The 19,641-nt window shown below is 43.1% G+C and overlaps 1 protein-coding gene across 4 annotated transcripts in view; it reads right to left on the minus strand.

The window, feature by feature from the left end:
• Nucleotides 1-19,641, minus strand: part of CFAP61 (cilia and flagella associated protein 61) — a 256,494-nt gene that overhangs the window by 17,482 nt on the left and 219,371 nt on the right. The window contains exon 26 of one of the 4 annotated variants that reach the window (XM_059898318.1): nt 7,532-7,571. The exons of the other annotated variants lie outside the window; for them this stretch is intronic. Within the exon in view, the coding sequence (XP_059754301.1) occupies nt 7,538-7,571 (34 nt within the window). The 3' untranslated portion in view covers nt 7,532-7,537. Of the gene's footprint in view, nt 1-7,531; nt 7,572-19,641 lie in introns of those variants that run through there. 4 annotated transcript variants of the gene reach the window in all.

Here is a 19,641-nt window from a genome sequence, read left to right on the forward strand (position 1 = left end):
CCTCAGTCTTCATAGCTGTAAAATGGGGATAATGATGGTCCTTACCGCAAAGAATGACTATCAGAATTCTCGGAGACACTGCAGGAAAGAGGTCTGGCTGTGTGCCTGGTGCAGGGCGGAGGGCCTGTGTATTGTGTTCTTCTTCTTCTTCTTCTTATTACTGCTGTTGTTGTTCTTAATTATCCTATTGCATGTATTTTGTGTAAGCTGCCTCAGACCCTTTCTGGTGTGAGTTAGAGACCAAATAAATGATTACAATAAACACTTTTTGTTTGCCATGTAATTGAAAGTCTTTCTTTGGCATAATTCTGCAGTTCTTCTTCTTGGGGACTGCTTTTGCTCCACTCCAGGGTGTCTGCATAAATTCATGTAGCTGCAGTTTTAGAGTAGCAATTCGTTTTAGCTGCGATCAAGGTAAGAGGGACTTCATGACAAACCTTCATGATGTTCTGTCGTGTACTGGAGAGTTACATGGGAATAAATCAACTGTGGCCTCGATTGCTTATTTTGGTCTGAGCTGATGGAAGTTAAATAAACGGTGTTTTACGTGGAGTTCCCTCTTTTTGCCTGTTTATTATGAAGAGTGAGCCAATCAGTCACAATGGTTAACCCAGCCCTTGGTAGGATGTATGCAGAAGCAGAGAGGAAACTAGTGGGGTGAGGATACAGGCCCCACCCCCCCAACGCCCAGCTGGACCGGATTATCTTCTGACCTGCTTTTTTTGCCTGACTTGCCAGGGCAAAACAGTCTTCTCATAGAAATAGCATGATTTTTATATAGCTAAGAATTTTGTTTCTATTTAAGTTGACCTTTCCATTCTCATTGAAGTTGTGACATCACCTGCCCAGACCTTTGGCTGCAGTGGGGAGCTGGCCGGCCGCCCTCTAAGCCCAGAGCCCGGGGACCAGTTGACATCCAGCCCCACGTACCTGCCCTTTCAGTCCATCTGCGGTATTTCCTTGCATGTTGCTGGTTTCTTAGGGGCTGCATTAATTGAATTTTGACGAGAAATCTAGTGCCCCTGGAAGTTGTCCAGCTATTTACATTGATTTATTTTATACATTCAGGACTCAGAGGAGGAGGCGAGGTTAGCGTTTAATTCCGCGGAGAAAGGCAAGCTCTGAGTGCTCGGCTTCCCTTCCTGTGCCCCCTCCTCCTATTCTGTGCCTCTCTTCATAGAAAGCACAACCATTTTCCTTTAATTAGGCTGCAGAGAGCACAGGCTAGCATTAGGCCACTCAGCCACTCAGCCATGCTCACAGCCATGGCCATTTCCTATCTATTTTCTGTAGGAAAAGAAAAAAAAAAAGTGTATATATGCACACATAACCCCCCAGAAGTCTTGGGGGGGGTGGAACAAAGGAATCAGTGGAATTACCTTTTGTGAGACCGAGGCCACAGGAGCTAGCAAACCCCAGAAAGCAAGATATTTTGCTACCTCACAAGTCCTCTGGTTAGATGAATTGCTCTTTAAATGCTAAAGGACTGCTTAGTAGAAATGTCATTCACTAGTACAGAATATATACAGCATGTTTGATATATGTTTACAATCATTGTGATTAGCACATATTTAAAATAATTACCTTTCATAACAACAGTTTTTCTAATTAATATGTTTTTTTAACTGATAAAGCTTTTATAGAGACGATGACAAACTACAAACTGTTCCTTCACTTTCTTTGCCACTTTTATGCTTTCAGGTTTGTAGTTTCCAAAAATCACATATTAAAATTCAACTAACATATTCCCAGTTCTTATTTCCCTACAGCACAATAATGAGGGGAATGGATACGACCATGTCTATAAGCATCCCTAAGTGCATGCTGATATAGATAAGTGAATAAATAAATAAACGGAGGAGAAGGGACAACTCTTCCTTACAGTCGAAAGCCAAGTAATAAATGTGGAATGAATGCTGGAGCTAGACAAAAAGCACCCTTTGGCAAACAACACAGTAACAGTTGTTTCAGGCAAGAATTGTTTATGAATGCTAAAATAATTGGAGAAAAGGACGATGGAAAATAGGATATTTATAGTCTCAAAGTATCACTCATTGATTATGAAGGTAAAAACAGAGAAGCCTGCATCCTCCAGTTTACAAATGACCACAGTTAACAACACAAGTAGACGGACAAACCTGCACGCGATGCACAGAGGGGGACAGAGCATTGCTCCCGCAGGTCCTGCCAAGGAGGCACAGGCCGAAACGAATAATGAGGAACCAGCAGACAGACCCACATGGGTAGACTTCTACAAAATACCTGGCCTGTGTATTTCACAAGTGAAGTCTCCCGACAGAAAAGGGCTGAGGAGCCGTCCCAGGTTGGAGGCAATGATGGAGGCACAAGAAAGAGATGACAAGAGGATTGATGAGAAGCCGGGGCAACACCAGTATCTCGTGGGGGCTGGTGGGGTGGGGGAGCGGAGGGAGGAGCTGGAGCAAAGCAGCATCACGAGTGACCGGGAGTGTAGGAGGGACCTGCGGAGCCCCGCCAGGCACACACCCAGGGGCCCAGGTGGTAAAGCAGAGTGAATGTGTGCAGCTCTGCAGTAGCGGAGCAGGGAGTCTGGGGGTCTGGATAAGATGGAGCTGGGAGGGGCCTAGAACAGGGTGTGGGCTTGGGCGGTGGTTTCGCAGAGGGTAGAGGTGAAGGCCGGAGGGTAGAGGTGAAGGGCAGCAGGTCTGTGTTAGCGGCGGGCAGTATGATGACATGACAGTTTCTGTCCCGGAGGCGGGAGGATTAACACAGGGCCAGAGCCATCCCTGGTCACTCGTGTTTGCAGAAGAGGGGTGTCGCAGGGTTCTTGTCGCTGTGTCCCCTCCCTGTCCCGTCTCAGACCGGGTCACGGGGGGCGTGATCTGATCACGGCTGCATTCTGTGAGCACTGGGTATCACGGCCGCGCTGCTGGCTTCTGGGACCATTTTTCACTTTCTCAAAATGGACCCAGGAGGCTGAGATGGGGAAGGAAGAGAGAGTGCCTCCCATCAGCGGCTGCCTAGAGGTGAAGCTCCAGGACCCTCCCCTGCAAACACCCTCTCACCCCTCATTCAACCCAGTTGTCTGCCTACTTCTCTCCTGCACCCAAGCAGCAGAACGTAGATGGAAGGAACCCCACGCGACCATGCTGCCAGATTGGCTCTCATGCCCATTCATCCTCGCAGATTCTAACGGGCACGCAGCGTTGCCTGGCCATCCAGACACTGCCTGAGTGAATACACTTTTCTGCTCTCTGAGATGACTTTTTCTCTCTCCTCAAACATCCAACGCCCCTTTCTGCTTTACTCTGCTCTCAGCCGATGACCTTGCCTCATGCTTTACTGAGAAAACAGGAGCGGTCAAGCACTGCCTTGTCTTCTCACCCCGAGACCTGATTTTCTCCCGTCACCCTGCCCCTGCGGCTGTTAGGATAGAAAGTTGTCCCGGCTCTGCCACTGTCCTCTCTCCCTTGCATCTTTTATTTGTTTACAGACAAGACTCACCACCTCCCTCTTTAACAAGCCCTCTCCTGACTCCGTTTCCCCCCTGCAAAGTATTCCCCGGATCTCTCTCCACTTCACAGAAAACTTCTCCAAATTGGACGCTGCAGCATCTTCAGTTCCTCAGGTCATAAACTCTCTCCTGGGCTATTTCCACCTCCCCATCTGCTCTGAAGCAGCTCTTATGAAAGCCAAATCCACCAACCAGCTCTCTGTCCTTGATGCAGCCCCTCCGTGGAAACGACACAGGTGACCACTGCTTCACTTTGCAAACACGCCCTCCTCTTAGCTTCTGCCAAACCCCACGTCCCGTCCTCCTTCCTGAACCATATCTCTGGACATGGAAACATTGGGATCCTCTTGGCCCTTTTCTCTAGGAGCTGAGCGGGAACGGATCTGAACTGGAGTCTGGCCCATGCCTGGGCGCTCTGGGCGTGAACTGCATCACAGGGTTGGCTGGACCTTGAGGCAGGGGCTTCTGGAAGCCGTGCCTGTCACCGGCCGTGGGCTCCTCGGGACCAGGCAGACTGGAAGCTCCGGGCAAGGTGGCTCCCAGCTCATTACCTCCAGGGGGCAGCTGTGAGTTATAAGCCCACATTCACCCCGGGGTGGAGGGGGGAGGGGTGGATGGGAGGATGGGGGCACTGGACCAGTAAGGGCTGGGGTGGTGGGCCCCAGCAGTGCCCACGACAGAGGTGGAGGGCCACGAGTTCTCTCTGGGTAAGTCTGAGAGTCAAGTGAGCAGTTGGGTGTTTTGCCGGAGCTTAGAGCATGTCTCGCACACCCTGCCGCTAAAACACATCTCAAATCCAAATGCTTCACCCTGCATCCATCTGGTCCAACCCCCCATCTCTCACCTGGGAAACCAGCAAGAGCCTCCCAATAGCTGCTACTGTCCATTCTCCGTGGCAGCTGCGGTGAACTTTAAAGCGCGATTTGGCAGGTTCCTGCCCTTCCTTTGCGGAAATAAGCATCTCAGCCCAAACCTCCGCCTACAGAGATCTACACAATGTAGTTCCTCTGACCTTCGTTCACTCCGCTACGGCTCGTGTTCCCCAGACGTACCAAGACCTCTCACACTCACGGGCCTCTGCACCCACTGTTCCCTCTGGACTCCTCTCCCTCACATCTTGCAGGCCTGGCTGTGTCTCAGCGTCCAGGACTGGCTCAGAGTCTGCCCCACACACCTCGACTCCGGCCCAGTGTTGCTTTGCCATATTTTCTTTTTGACTTTGTTTCGTAGCCTTTAGCACCATTTGAAATGGTCTTATTTCCATATTTATTTACTTGCTTGTGGCCTGCCTTCCTTCTCTAGAATATAAAATCCAGAAGGGCTGGCTTTTTTCAGTCTTATTCTCAACCGTATCTTCAGAACATAGTACACAACAGGTGCTTAATAAATGTTGATTGAATGAATGAGTAAATAAAAAGCATAGATCAAAAACTATGCTGGGTTTGCAATTAGGAGACCATCAGAATCTTAACTGGGAGGGGTGTGTTGCAGAGGAAATGAGCTGAGGGCAGTTTACTCCTTCAGAGACAGACAGACAGACAGATGGACAGTCACATGTCCATCTGATGTCTGTCCCTATGTGCCAAGCACCATGCCAAGTGCTGAGGATCCACAGGTGAAGATGTGCCTTGTTCTGAGGCGCTCAGCCACTGGGAGAATACAGTGGTGTGTGAGCTGGAACGTAGCCAGCTCAGGGGCCCAAGGTCAGGGTCACTTTGCTTCGCCTCATGACCACCATCAACAGATAGCTGTTTCAGGCACACAGGCAATTTGGAATATTGTTTTGTAACATGGGTTCTATCAACATAAGCAAACTGGCTTTGATTATTCAGCAGGTTTAATCCAGCAAGTTAAAATATCAAGTGACTATTTAAAGCCCAGGTTTTAAAACAGGCTTGCTCACTTCTCAAAGTGAAGAAGCAGTGAAACCAGTCGGGTCTGCTTGTGTCAGCTGGACCATGGACGTGGCTTCAGCATGGCCTCTGGCAAGACGGGTGGTGCCTGGGAGCAGGGTGGGAGGACCACCCAAGACTGTGAGCTCTCTCTCCAGGCAGAGGAGACCTGACCTCACCCCTGGCGACTGCCCAGCGACTCATGCTACACAGAGGTCTGATCCATCGGGAAGAAAGATGTAGGAAACTCCGGGGAAGAGGGACCTTCAGGGGATTCAAATGCTCCTGCATCTTCTGCTTTCCATTTTGGGATGAAATTTAGTGATTCACTCATAAAGTATATTTGGTCATTTCCCTTCTTCCTTAAATTACCTTCCTAAGCTGGGATAGTTAACCCATTTCCTCTTTAGGGAAGGTCTTGGTTATAACATAAACTAAAAATGTTTTTCTTACCCAAAGTTTAAGATAATGGCAGTCCAAAGATATAAACACGTGACCTTAGCCACAGGAGAGTCCACTAAAATCAAGATGAGAGCCCACACCGACCATTTTGGAGACACATCGTTATGTAAAATGGAGCATATCTATATTCATTGGGGACACTTTAATTTTTCTGAGGGAATAAAACTTATAATGAGAAGGTACATCAATGTTATTTGACCCCAATCTATGAAATATTGGACTAGACTTCCAAGCCCTTGATTTAGTTTCTCTTAAAAAAATAAAATCACTTGTCATTGTCTCTTTTTCATGAAAGGCAAGAGAAAGACAATAGTGGCAACTATCTCCACTATGATTTAATATTACACCAGTTATTCTAGGGAAGTCAATAAAACAAGAAAAATTAATAGGGAGTATAGCTATTGGAAAGGAAAGAAGAAAAGCTGTCATTATTGGCAGCTGATAATCATCTACCTAGAAATATGAAGATAACCTACTAAAACACATTTAAACAAAAAGAATTCAGGACTAGAGTAACTTACAAAAACCAATATTTTCCCTATCTGCCAATATTTTTTAAATTAGAAAATGTAATAGAATAAAAAGATCCCATTTACAATAGCAACAAAACAGTAAACAATACTAAAATAAATCTAAAAGCAAATGTGCAAGCTCTGTGAAGACACCTATCAGAAGAAAACAACCAAACTGAAGACAGCAAACAAAGATATGAATGGTAACATTCAATTTTATAAATATGTTCCAAACTAACCTAAAAATTAAATTCAAAAACTCAGTTAAAATCCCAAAATGAATTTTTAGTGAAATTAGACATGGTATTCATTTGGGAAAGTACAAGAATAGCTAAGAAAACTGGACATCAAAGACATCAAAACAAACCATAATGCGATAGTAATTAAAAGAGTGTGGCAGAATCCAGAAACAGAAATGAAATAACATTTCATTTAACAGGATAGCAAGTCCAGAAATGGACTCATCTGTATGAAAGAATTTAGCTCAGTATATGATATTGGTAGCATATCAATTAAATAGGAAAAAAAAACATAGACTATTTTAAAAGTTATTGGGAAAGTTGTTTCTTAGAAAAAGTAAAATTAGAGTCTCCTGTTAAACTATACACAAGCATGAAAAAAATTCCAGATGAATTAAAGATGTCAATGTGAAAAAAAGCTACAAAAGTGAAAAAATAAAATAGAGTACTTTATAATTGTCAGTTGGAAGAGATTTTCCTAAGTAGGAGACAAAATTCAGAAGCTCTAAAGATGTGATCAGGTAAAAATTAAAACATTTATATGAAAAAAATCATAAACAAATGATGTAAGAGAATGAAAAGACTAGTCACAGACTTGGGAGAAAATCTTTGCAAAACACATATCTGATAAAGGACTAATATCCAAAATGTCCAGAACTCTTAAAACTCACCAATAAAAGAACATACAATGCAACTAAAAGATGGACAAAAGATCTTAACAGACACCTCACCAAAGAAGATATATAGAGAGCAAATAAGCAGAGAAAAAGATGCTCCACATCATTTGTCACCAGGGAAATGCAAATTAAAATTATCTCAAAAATGAGATAGCACGACACACCTATGAGAACAGCTAAAATCTCAAACACTGACACCAAATGCTGACGAGGATGTGGAGCAACAGGAACTCTCATTCATTGCTGATGCGAATGCAAAATGCTACAGCCACCTTGGAAGACAGTTTGGCGGTTTCCTACAAAACAAAAAACATTATTACCATAGGATCCCAAATCATGCCCCTTGGTTTACACCCAAACGAGTTGAAAACCTATGTCCACGCAAAAACCTGCACACAAATGTTTCCAGCAGCTTTATTCTTAATTGCCAAAACTTGGAAGCGACCAAGATGTCCTTCAGTAGGTGAGTGGATCGACAATCTGTGGTCCATCCAGACAATAGAATATTATTCATCAATAAAAAGGAATGAGCTATCAAGCTTTGAAAAGACATGGAAGAAACTTACACGGATATTGTTAAGTGAAAGAAACTAACCTGAAGGGCTCCATACTGTATGAATCCAAGTATATGACATCTGGAAAAGGCCAAACTATTGAGCTATTGAGGCAGTAAAAAGATCAGTGGTTGCCAGGGTTTTCTTTTCTTTTTTTTTGTTTTTTGGTGGCGGTGGGATGGGGTGGGGAGGGCTGAACACGTGGAGCACAGGAGATTTTTAGGGTAGTGACACGATAATGATGGACACCTTATTTTATGTTTGTCAAGACACCCACAGAAAGTACAACACAAAGAATCAACTGTAGCAAACTATGGACTTCAGTTAATAATAAAGTATCAGTATTGATTCATCAATTGTAACAAATATACCACAGGAATTCAAGACATAAATAGCAGGGAAAACTGTGTGTGTGGAGGGGAGGGTATGTAGGAATGCTGACCTTGCCCATCAGTTTTTCTGTAAACTTAGACCTGCTCTTAAAAAAAAAGTCTATTAACTAAAAAAAATGATATACAGGAAAATATTTGCCATGTGTACCATGAGAATTATTAGTCCTATTTTATCATAAATACATAAATCAAAAAGAAAAAGTCAATCAATAGAAAATAGGCAAAGGATAGAAACAAGGAATTTGAGAAAATGCAAGCTGAAAGTACAAAATAGTTTTCTTACTCTTTCTTCCTCCTGCAGATTGACAAAAATTAAAACATGGACTATATCAGAGTTGGTGAGGGTGGGGAGAAACATACCCTCTCATAGCTATTGGGGGGGGGGGTATACATTGGAGTAACCCTTTTTGAGGATAATTTAAGCTAATGTCTTTTTTTTTTAAGATTTTTTGATGTGGACCATTTTTAAAGACTTTATTGAATTTGTTACAATATTGCCTCTGTTTCATGTTTCTCGGTTTTTTGGCCGTGAGGCATGTGGGATCTTTGCTCCCTGACCAGGGATCAAACCCACACCCCCCGCATCGGAAGGCGGAGTCTTAATCACTGGACCACCAGGGAAGTCCCTAAGCTAATGTCTTGATCAAAAAGTAAATATGCATACCCTTCGATCCAGAAATTCCACTAATGCCGATAAAATGGGAATGTTACTTACAATAACAGAAAAAAAAATAGCAAATAACCTAAATATTCATTAATAAGAAAATAGCTAAGTAAACTGGGATTTAGTCATTCTATGGGATATAAAGAAGCCATGAAAAAGAATGAGACCTATGTGTACTGACACGGAAAGACGTTCAATATGCATTATTAATGGAAAAAAGAAAAATAAAGAAAAATACGTACAGTATATTTGAGAAACACACACATTCACACCTCTACGATGTGGTCTGTGCTGGGGAGAGGAGCCGGATTGAGAAGGAGGACAGACACTCATTTGGGTGATGGTAGAATTTTTTTTAACCTCCATTGAAACATTTCTATCTTTGCTACTTAATTTCAAGCACTGTGAAGGAAAGAAGCCCGTCTGTCTTTCTCTTTGGTGGCTATATCCCAAGTACCCAGCACACTGGTGTTCAATAAATATATGTTGAGTGAACACGAATTAGCAATGCTTAAAAAACTATAATGGAAATAATCACAGATAGGGCCCAAAGATGTATCATTAAGGATGCTTATTGCAGTGTTAATTATCAAAACAGAAAGCCGGAAGCAACCTGATTAACGAAGGAAGACACATTGGTATGGTAGAACGCTTTTCAGGCATTGAAAAGTCATGCCATTAAAATAATATTCCAAGAAGTGAAAAAATGTTCAGACTATCCTGATAAACCAAATTAGCAAGCTATAAATCAGCATTGAAAATATTATTAAATATATATAAATAGTTATATATTCATAGGATAAAATGTCCTGGAAGGACAGACATCAAAAAATGTAGGGGTTTCCCTGGTGGCACAGTGGTTGAGAATCTGCCTGCCAATGCAGGGGACACAGGTTCGAGCCCTGGTCTGGGAGGATCCTACATGCCGCGGAGCAGCTGGGCCCGTGAGCCACAACTACTGAGCCTGCGTGTCTGGAGCCTGTGCTCCGCAACAAGAGAGGCCGCGACAGTGAGAGGCCCGCGCACCGCAATGAGGAGTGGCCCCCACTCGCCGCAACTAGAGAAGGCCCTCGCGCAGAAACGAAGACCCAACACAGCCAAATAAATAAATAAATAAAATAAATTTTAAAAAACAAACAAACAAAACAAAACAAAACAAAAAATGTACCATGGTTGTCTCTGGGTGATTGCTTACGGACAACTTTTGGTTTCTTCTTCGCATTTCTCTGTTTTATATCCGTGTTTCCTTTGGGTTATGCAGCGATTATATATTACGTTTGTAAATAGAGAAAAAAAAGGTTTGTTAAAAAAAAACTTCTAGAAATAGAGTGCTGCAGGTTAGATTTTTGGAAGTTTTCTTTCCGGATGCCTTTAGAGGCTGCCCTTGACTTACGGATGTCAGCTCCGTGTATTTGACTGTAATACCACTTGCCTGTGCACATCTTAGCCACTGATGCCCCCCAAACTCCTTCCTGAGTGCTGAATTCAGAGCCTCATCTGCTAAAGGTACTAAAGGACACTTTGAGCGATCGCCCTCTGACTCTATGGAAAGGAAATTCCCCTTATAAGATATTAGTCTATTACTGGCTTTTGCACATTTCAACTCCATTCTTGTTTTCTCAAGAGTAAATTGTGTTTGAAAGTAGGGGACTGTCTGTGTTATCCTCTGTTTAGTGTCTGGTATATTTAAGGTTTTTTGTTATCGTTTTTTAGAAAGAAGAGGATGGCTGAATAGATTCTGGTAGTTCCTTTCATGCTTACATGACATGAGATCCATTTATTCACTGGAGCCTTCTTTAGGCCACAGGTGCTTCTTCAGTTCTCTGAGCTCCGAAGAAAGATGTGGATAGTCTGGAAAGTATACCAGCTCAAACCAGAATCCTGTCCTAGCTGAGGTTTCAACAGTAAGAAGTTGGGTGGCAGACAGTTAACTGGCACTGGGGCTGGACCTCGGGGGAGGGGGCTTGGTCTGGGCTGGTGATCACAGGGTTATAGGTGTGTAATCACATCATTAACAGCCATCTGATATGATTGAAAACAAAGTCATTATTATGATCCTTTAACAGTCTCAAGCTTAAAACCACTCACAGTCTAATTCAATAAATAAGCTACTTAAGTACAGAAAGTCACAAGCAAGAACAGATTTTGTGTCATATTAGCAAATCTGATTTTCATTAATTCAAGATGAATGTCTTCTATGAAACACTTTCATATCATATTAATGACATGATAGCAAACAGCATTCATCGGTTGCTAGGCAACATGAGGGCCCTCTAATGATCTCCTCTGTACTGGAGATGGAGGGAAGATGCCAGAGCTCTGAGGTTCTTCCCCACTTCTTGGCAACTGTTTCTGCTGGAAGACCACCATGGGGCTGGGAGGGGAAGGAACAAATGATACCATTTACCATGGCACCATGTCACCATGTCACATATACCTCTTCCCTCTTCCCTTCTTTCCACAGCTTTACTGGTGGGAGAGCAAGAACTGAGAAGTAGGCTCAAGAGAGGTCAATCTACCTCTGCTTAGGTAGGGAACAGGCTGCTGGGAGACCAGGACAGGCAATGGAGTGGACACCTTGAGGGGTTTCTGTCAAGCCATAATTTGCTGGGCTCTGCTCTGCTCCTGGCATCCCTACCTCTTTGGGGGGTAGGTCCCCAGCAGTCATGTTGTGACTTCATGATTCCGTGGAGCCGAGATGGCATCTGATCTAAGCCTTCTAGTTACATGCTGATGTGCAAAAACCACCCCCAAACTTAGTGGCACAGAGGGAAAACCATTTTATTACGCTCATGGTGGCTTGGCTCTGCTTCATGACTGCAGGGACTTCATATGGGAAGACAAATGCCTCGGGGCCACTCTGATGGCCGGGGCTGGAATCATCTGGAGGCTTCTTCACCTACACATCTGGCACCTGTGCTAGGATGACTTAAAAGCTTGGCTCAGCTGGGACTCTTGCTGGAGTGTCTACTTGGTCTTTCCAAACAGCTTGGGCTTCCTCACAGCATGGCAGCCTCAGGATGCTTGGACTTCTTACCTGACAGGTCAGGACTCTAAGAGCAAATGTTCCAGCAAAGAAGCTGGAACTACGGGGCCTTCTATAACTCAGCCTCCGAAGTCACACAGCCCCGCTTCCGCTGCACTCCACTGGTCAAAGCCATCACCAGCTCACCCAGATTCAAGGGAGGGGGCACAGACCCCATCTCTCTTTAGGAAGAGTGCCAAATAATTTGAAGCTGCCCCCCCTCGCCAAGCCATGCCAGTCACTCTGCGGGAAACCTGGAGCTGGGACTGAGACGCATCTGGTTATTCTCTGTGGGTTTGGGGCTGTGGCAGGGGCAAGCCGAGAAAGCCGACCTGCAGAGAGAAAGCAGCTGCCACTGCTTGGCTTCTACCCGCTTCAGTCTTCCTGACTGACTGTAGTCTCTGTCCTGAGATGGAGCTATCTTGATGCCCTTTGTTCCTATGAGATACAACCATGAATCCTTACGATGAATTCTCCTTTTTAGCTTACATCTAGCTTTGGTTGGTTTCTGCTGCTTGCAGCCAGAGTCCTAAGTGCCTCAGACAGAACGTCCGCTGGTTTTTCCAGTAATTACTGTTATAAATGTGATTGGTTATATGCATGATACAAATTATTACTTATTAATTTCAAGCATACCTATTGACTCCTTGTTATGGTAAATGAGGATTTATATTTTTTAAACACAAACCCCCAGTTCTCCCTATCCCAAACTTTCCAAACAGTTTGTATGGCAATTCTTGGTTCAATTAGTATCTATGATTATGTTATTTTAACAATGCAAATATTAACTACATTTCTTTCTTGTATAACTTTTTGCTTTTCTTAGAAATAATGACGGCCCTGTTTTTTTTTCTTAGCTTTCAATGTATCTAGTACAAGTTTTTCTTTTTCAAAATGCTCCAGCAGGTATGTAAAATGCCCTTCAATATTATTTTCCACATACACATGTCAAATAATCAAAATAATTATGTTTTCCCCAGGATCCCTTTATGTTATTGTCTCTGTGCTCCTGTCTGGCCTGGCCTGGCCTGGTTGTCCCCCGGGCCCATGGGGACTTCTCCACACTGTTCTCCAGTGTTGGAACCTCTTCATTTACAACTTTGGTTGCTTCCTTTTTTTTTTTTGATGGTAATATTCTTTTTACATTTAAAAAAAATTTTTTTATTGAAATATAGCTGATTTACAATGTTAGTTTTAGGTGTACAACAAAGTGATTCAAAGATATATATATATATATATATATATATATATATATATATATATCTGAATATATATATATCCACATATATATATATATCCACATACATACACACATATATACACATATGTATATTCTTTTTAAAATTCTTTTCCATTACAGGTTATTACAAGATATTGAGTAGAGTTCCCTGTGCTATACAGTAGGTCCTTGGGTTGCTTCTTAAAAATAACTCTTACATAGAGGAAAAATTAGTGGTTACCAGTGGGGAGAGGGAAGGGTGGAGGGGCAATACAGGGGCAGGGGAGTAACAGGTACAAACTATTAGGTATAAAATAAGCTACAAGGATATATTGTACAGCACAGGGAATATAGCCAATATTTTATAATTACTATAAGTGGAGTATAATCTTTAAAAAATAACTCTTTATTATGCAGAATTTTAAAATATTTTTAAATTAGAAGGACACCCAGTTCCAACAGCTATCAACTCATGGCCAATCTTGTGTCATTTCTAGCCCCATCTACTCTTCTCCCTCCAGGGTTATTTTGAAGAATATCCCAGATATTTCAATATGTATCTCTGAAAGATAAAGATACTTCTCTTAAAATATGTGTAACTACAATATCATCTTCACATTTAAAAATGAATAATTCCTTAACTTCATCAAACATCCAGTGTTCAAATTTCCAATAACGTCATAAAGGGCATAATTTTTTTTACAGCCTATCTGAATCAGGATCCAAATCAGTGGATATGCTTATAAAGTCTATTTTAACCCACAGGCTCCCAACCCCATCTCTCTTTCATTTTTTGCAGTTTATTTGTGGAAGGAGTCAGGCTGTTTGTTCCGTAGAGTTTCCTACACTCTGAATTTGGCGGACTGAAGCTCTGTGGTTTTAGTGAATATGCTTCTCTCTCTCCTCTATTTCCCATAAACTGGTGGTCGACCTAAGGTTCTGGACAGATTCAGGTTCAATTTTTTTTTTCAAGGTGGTGTGTTTTCCCGACAAGTAGCACAGAGTGTCTGGCTGTGTCTTTTTCTGTGTCAGCAGCTACATCCCCATGTCTTTTCATTCAGGAGGGGTTGCAAAATGGTGACATTCTAACCGTGCCGTTCCTCCTTCACGTATGGGCAGGAACAGCTCTCTGTCCTTGGTACCTCCTTGAAGGATGGTCATAGAATTACTGCTGGAAATATTTCCTTTCAGAAGGATGAGGACGTTGCCCATCGTTTGTTTGGTTCTTGGGTTGCTATTGAGAAACCTGGTGCTATTTTGACCCTTGTTCTCTTCTAAGTGACGTGCTTTACTCACCAGACACTCTTAGGAGCTTCTCATTATCCCTGGGGTCTGGAATTTCATCACAGAGAGCCTCGGGCTGTTTATCATTTATTGTGCATTTTTCAATCTGGAGATTGATATCTTTCAGTTCTGGGCATTTTTTTTACCTTCCGCCCAACTGAGTTTTCTCTGCTGTCTCAGGAATTCCTATTAGTCAGATAAAAGGCCTTGTTCTCTTTTTCATGAAGTTTCCTTGACTTCATTTTCCGATACCTCTGCTCCGATTACTGCCATGCTGGGGACAGGGCAGCAGAGGGGGACCAGGGACTCTACCAGTCAGTATCGGGACGTTCATCTGATTCCTTCTCTCTTCACACTTTTCCTCTCCTGGGTCTGCTGCCCTCCCGTCTGAGTCTCTCCAGTTCACATTTTCCAAAGAACAAGCCTCCAGTCTCTTACGGAGGGTGAGAGGGAGGAGGGGGTGCCTGGCTGGTGCAGGAAGGGGAGGGGGTGCTTTGGGGGAGTGACATTACAGTCTCTTCTGGGGTTTCAGTTCTGTCACTTGCAGACAGAGGTTCCCGACTAATGGTTATGACCAGGAAGAAAATCAAAAACAACAAAAAATTTTAACATTTTATCCAACTTGAAATGACTGATTTTTTTAAAGAAAACCCTGAAATTAAAAATGCTTCTCTGCCTCAGATATCTTCCTACTCCATGTGCTACAGCCTGACCCGGTGCAAAAAAGCCCTAGGTTAGCACTTTGGCCCGGTTTGTAATTGGAGAAATCAGGGTGGGGTTATATAAGTTCATATATTAAATCCTTGCCAGGACCCCAGGAGCCTCAGACCTGCATCCAGAAAGATCCACTTGCAGGTCTGTCCAGAGGGCAATAACTGACCCCATGGACACCCTTCGGGGTGCCCTGGAGAGGTTTCGATTCGGGGGCCTGACAAGCCTGGCAGATCCTTGGTGGCGAGTCCGTGTTAACATCTTGAAGGCGGCCTAGCTTTGTTCAATTATCACGTGCAGAAAGCCTGCAGCTTGCAGGTGCCGCTTGTCAGCTGGGGCTGCTGGTGGCTGGGAGCGGATCGTTAAGCCCGCCACAGAGCAGCGAAGCCACCTCCCAGCAGCCTCACAGCCTCCAGCGTGGTGTATATTTTCCTATTTCACTTGGATTTGCTCCTAATGATTGAACTATAGATTATTAATGCTGCGAGCCTCCGAGATCCCAGCGTGACTGTGCTGGGCTCTATTCTGCCCTCAGAGCCTTCGGCACGTATCCTGGCCTGGCAGCCAGCGCTCCGGCAGCTGTCGGAGCCGCTGGGGCCAAGACAGGACCGTGGGATGCAAACAGCGGCTCCTATTAGCAGCTGCGGGTGTGTCGCTGGTGGCATTTGGAGTTCTCTTCTCCCCAAATTACCAGATAGAGGGAATAATAAGTCACAAAACCCAGCTCAGAGTTTGCTGGGTGGGTGACAAAAAGTGTCTTTGGAGAGAAGGAACTTGGGGCTATGCCATCTGTCACTCTGCAAGGGATCCTGGGTGGGCGCCAGGTCCGGGGATGCACAGGGCCTGAGGCAGGGCGACCCCAGGGCAGCAACCAGCCCCGCCTGGAGCAGAAGTGCAGCAAAGAGAGTGTTTGTGCCATGGCTCCTCCAGGACAGGCTCTGAGCCGAACACTTCCTGCAGGTCATCTCGTTTAGTCTTCACGGCAAGCCCTGGAAGCTGGTATAAGCCCCATTTACAGGTAAGGGAAACGAAGCTTAGAGGAACAGAGTTACCTGCCTAAGACAACACTGGTAAGTGAGGTCTGAGGGACCCCCAGGTGTGTTTTCTGAGATGTGCACTCTCCTTTCCACACCTTATCACCACCGAGTGAGAACCAAGTTCCCGATAAGGAACTTGAGGCTGGTATAATGTCAGAAGTAGGGGTCAAACCCAGGACAAGCTGACACGGAGGTCGTTCCCATGGTGGCTGAATGGGAGTGCCCGGGGGGGTACCACGTGCCTTGTGCAGCACGGCGGGCAGCTGTTGGAAGCCGCAAAATACCCTCTGCCTTTGTGGGGAGATAAAGCAGCACCAAACTTGGGATGTAAATCTGCCCTAGCTCAGGCTGTCGTAAAAAATACCCCAGACTGGGCGGCTTAAGTAATAGACATTTATTTCACACAATTCTGGAGGCTGCAAGTCCAAGATCAGAGTACCAGTATGGTCAGGTTCTGGTGAGGACTGTCCTCCTGGCTTGTAGATGGCTGCCTTCTCACTGTGTCCTCAGATGGAGGACAGAAACAGAGACGTCCCTCTCTCTCTTCCTGTTCTTATAAGGCCACAGGCCTACAGGATTAGGGTCCCACTTTTGTGACCTCATTTTACCTTAATTACCTCCTAAAGACCCTATCTCCAGATATAGTCACATTGGGGATTTGTGGTTCAACATATGAATTCTGGGGTCATGGTGGTGTTATCAATTGGGAGAACAAACCAATAGAGGAACTAAACAGGGTAATGGGATAGAAAATGACTCAGAGATGTTGGTTGGGGGTAGGTAGGGTAATCTACGTAATATAAGGGGATGTTATGCTATGTATTAGGCTGGAGATGTTATATAATATGTAATAAACTTGTCCTCAAATTTGAAAAAAATTTCAGTATTTTAAAGATGTTGGTCCACTGACTTCTCACTTGCATTGTTTCTGATGAGGAATCTGTTGTCATTCTTATCTTTATTCCTCTGAAAACAATGTTTTCTCTTGTTCCTTCTTGATGTTCTCTTTATCACTGGTTTTGAGCAGTCTGATTATGATATGCCTTGGTGTAATTTTTTTCTTTTTTTATTGTACAATATTATATGTTACAGGTATACAATATAGTGATTCACAATTTTTAAAGTTTATACTCCATTTATAGTTATTATAAAATATTGGCTATATTCTCTGTGTTGTACAATATATCCTTGTAGCTTATTTTATACTTAGTAGTTTGTACCTCTTACTCCCCTATCCCTATATTGCTCCCCCTTCCCTCCCCCTACTGGTAACCACTAGTTTTTTTTTTTGTTTTTGTTTTTTAAACATCTTTATTGAAGTATAATTGCCTTACAATGGTGTGTTAGCTTCTGCTTTATAACAAAGTGAATCAGTTATACATATACAATATGTTCCCATTTCTCTTCCCTCTTGCATCTCCCTCCCTCCCACCCTCCCCATCCCACCCCTCTAGGTGGTCACAAAGCACCGAGCTGATATCCCTGTGCTATGCGGCTGCTTCCCACTAGCTATCTATTTTACATTTGGTAGTGGATATATGTCCATGACACTCTCTTACCCTGTCACATCTCACCCCACCCCCTCCCCATATCCTCAAGTCCATTCTCTAGTAGGTCTGTGTCTTTATGCCCATCTTGCCACTAGGTTCTTCATGGCCTTTTTTTTTTTCCTTAGATTCCGTATATATGTGTTAGCATACTGTATTTGTTTTTCTCTTTCTGACTGACTTCACTCTGTATGACAGACTCTAACTCCATCCACCTCATTACAAATACCTCCATTTCATTTTTTTTTATGGCTGAGTAATATTCCATTGTATATATGTGCCACATCTTCTTTATCCATTCATCTGTCGATGGACATTTAGGTTGCTTCCAGGTCCTGGCTATTGTAAATAGAGCTGCAATGAACATTTTGGTACATGACTCTTTTTGACCTATGGTTTTCTCAGGGTATATGCCCAGTAGTGGGATTGCTGGGTCGTATGGTAGTTCTATTTGTAGTTTTTTAAGGAACCTCCATACTGTTCTCCATAGTGGCTGTATCAATTTACATTCCCACCAACAGTGCAAGAGTGTTCCCTTTCCTCCACACCCTCTCCAGCATTTATTGTTTCTAGATTTTTTGATGATGGCCATTCTGACCGGTGTGAGATGATATCTCATTGTAGTTTTGATTTGCATTTCTCTAATGATTAATGATGTTGAGCATTCTTTCATGTGTCTGTAGGCCATCTGTATATCTTCTTTGGAGAAATGTCTATTTAGGTCTTCTGCCCATTTTTGGATTGGGTTGTTCGTTTTTTTATTATTGAGCTGCATGAGCTGCTTGTAAATCTTGGAGATTAATCCTTTGTCAGTTGCTTCATTTGCCAATATTTTCTCCCATTCTGATGGTTGTCTTTTGGTCTTGTTTATGGTTTCCTTTGCTGTGCAAAAGCTTTTAAGTTTCATTAGGTCCCATTTGTTTATTTGTGTTCTTATTTCCATTTCTCTGGGAGCTGGGTCAAAAAGAATCTTGCTGTGATGTATGTCATAGAGTGTTCTGCCTATGTTTTCCTCTAAGAGTTTGATAGTGTCTGCCCTTACACTTAGGTCTTTAATCCATTTTGAGTTTATTTTTGTGTATGGTGTCAGGGAGTGTTCTAATTTCATACTTTTACATGTACCTGTCCAATTTTCCCAGCACCACTTATTGAAGAGGCTGTCTTTTCTCCACTGTATATGCTTGCCTCCTTTATCAAAGATAAGGTGACCATATGTGTGTGGGTTTATCTCTGGGCTTTCTATCCTGTTCCATTGATCTATATTTCTGTTTTTGTGCCAGTACCGAACTGTCTTGATTACTGAAGCTTTGTAATATAGTCTGAAGTCAGGGAGCCTGATTCCCCCAGCTCCATTTTTCATTCTCAAGATTGCTTTGGCTATTCGGGGTCTTTTGTGTTTCCATACAAATTGTGAAATTTTTTGTTCTAGTTCTGTGAAAAATGCCAGTGGTAGTTTGATAGGGATTGCATTGAATCTGTAGATTGCTTTGGGTAGTAGAGTCATTTTCACAATGTTGATTCTTCCAATCCAGGAACATGGTATATCTCTCCATCTATTTGTATCATCTTTAATTTCTTTCATCAGTGTCTTATAATTTTCTGCATACAGGTCTTTTGTCTCCTTAGGTAGGTTTATTCCTAGATATTTTATTCTTTTTGTTGCAATGGTAAACGGGAGTGTTTTCTTAATTTCACTTTCAGATTTTTTGTCATTAGTGTATAGAAATGCAAGAGATTTCTGTGCATTAATTTTGTATCCTGCTACTTTACCAAATTCATTGATTAGCTCTAGGAGTTTTCTGGTAGCATCTTTAGGATTCTCTATGTATAGTATCATGTCATCTGCAAATAGTGACAACTTTACTTCTTCTTTTCCAATTTGGATTCCTTTTATTACTTTGTCTTCTCTGATTGCTGTGGCTAACACTTCCAA

This window comes from Balaenoptera ricei, chromosome 15 (assembly GCF_028023285.1).
Source record: "Balaenoptera ricei isolate mBalRic1 chromosome 15, mBalRic1.hap2, whole genome shotgun sequence".
In the NCBI taxonomy this organism is placed as follows: domain Eukaryota; kingdom Metazoa; phylum Chordata; class Mammalia; order Artiodactyla; family Balaenopteridae; genus Balaenoptera; species Balaenoptera ricei.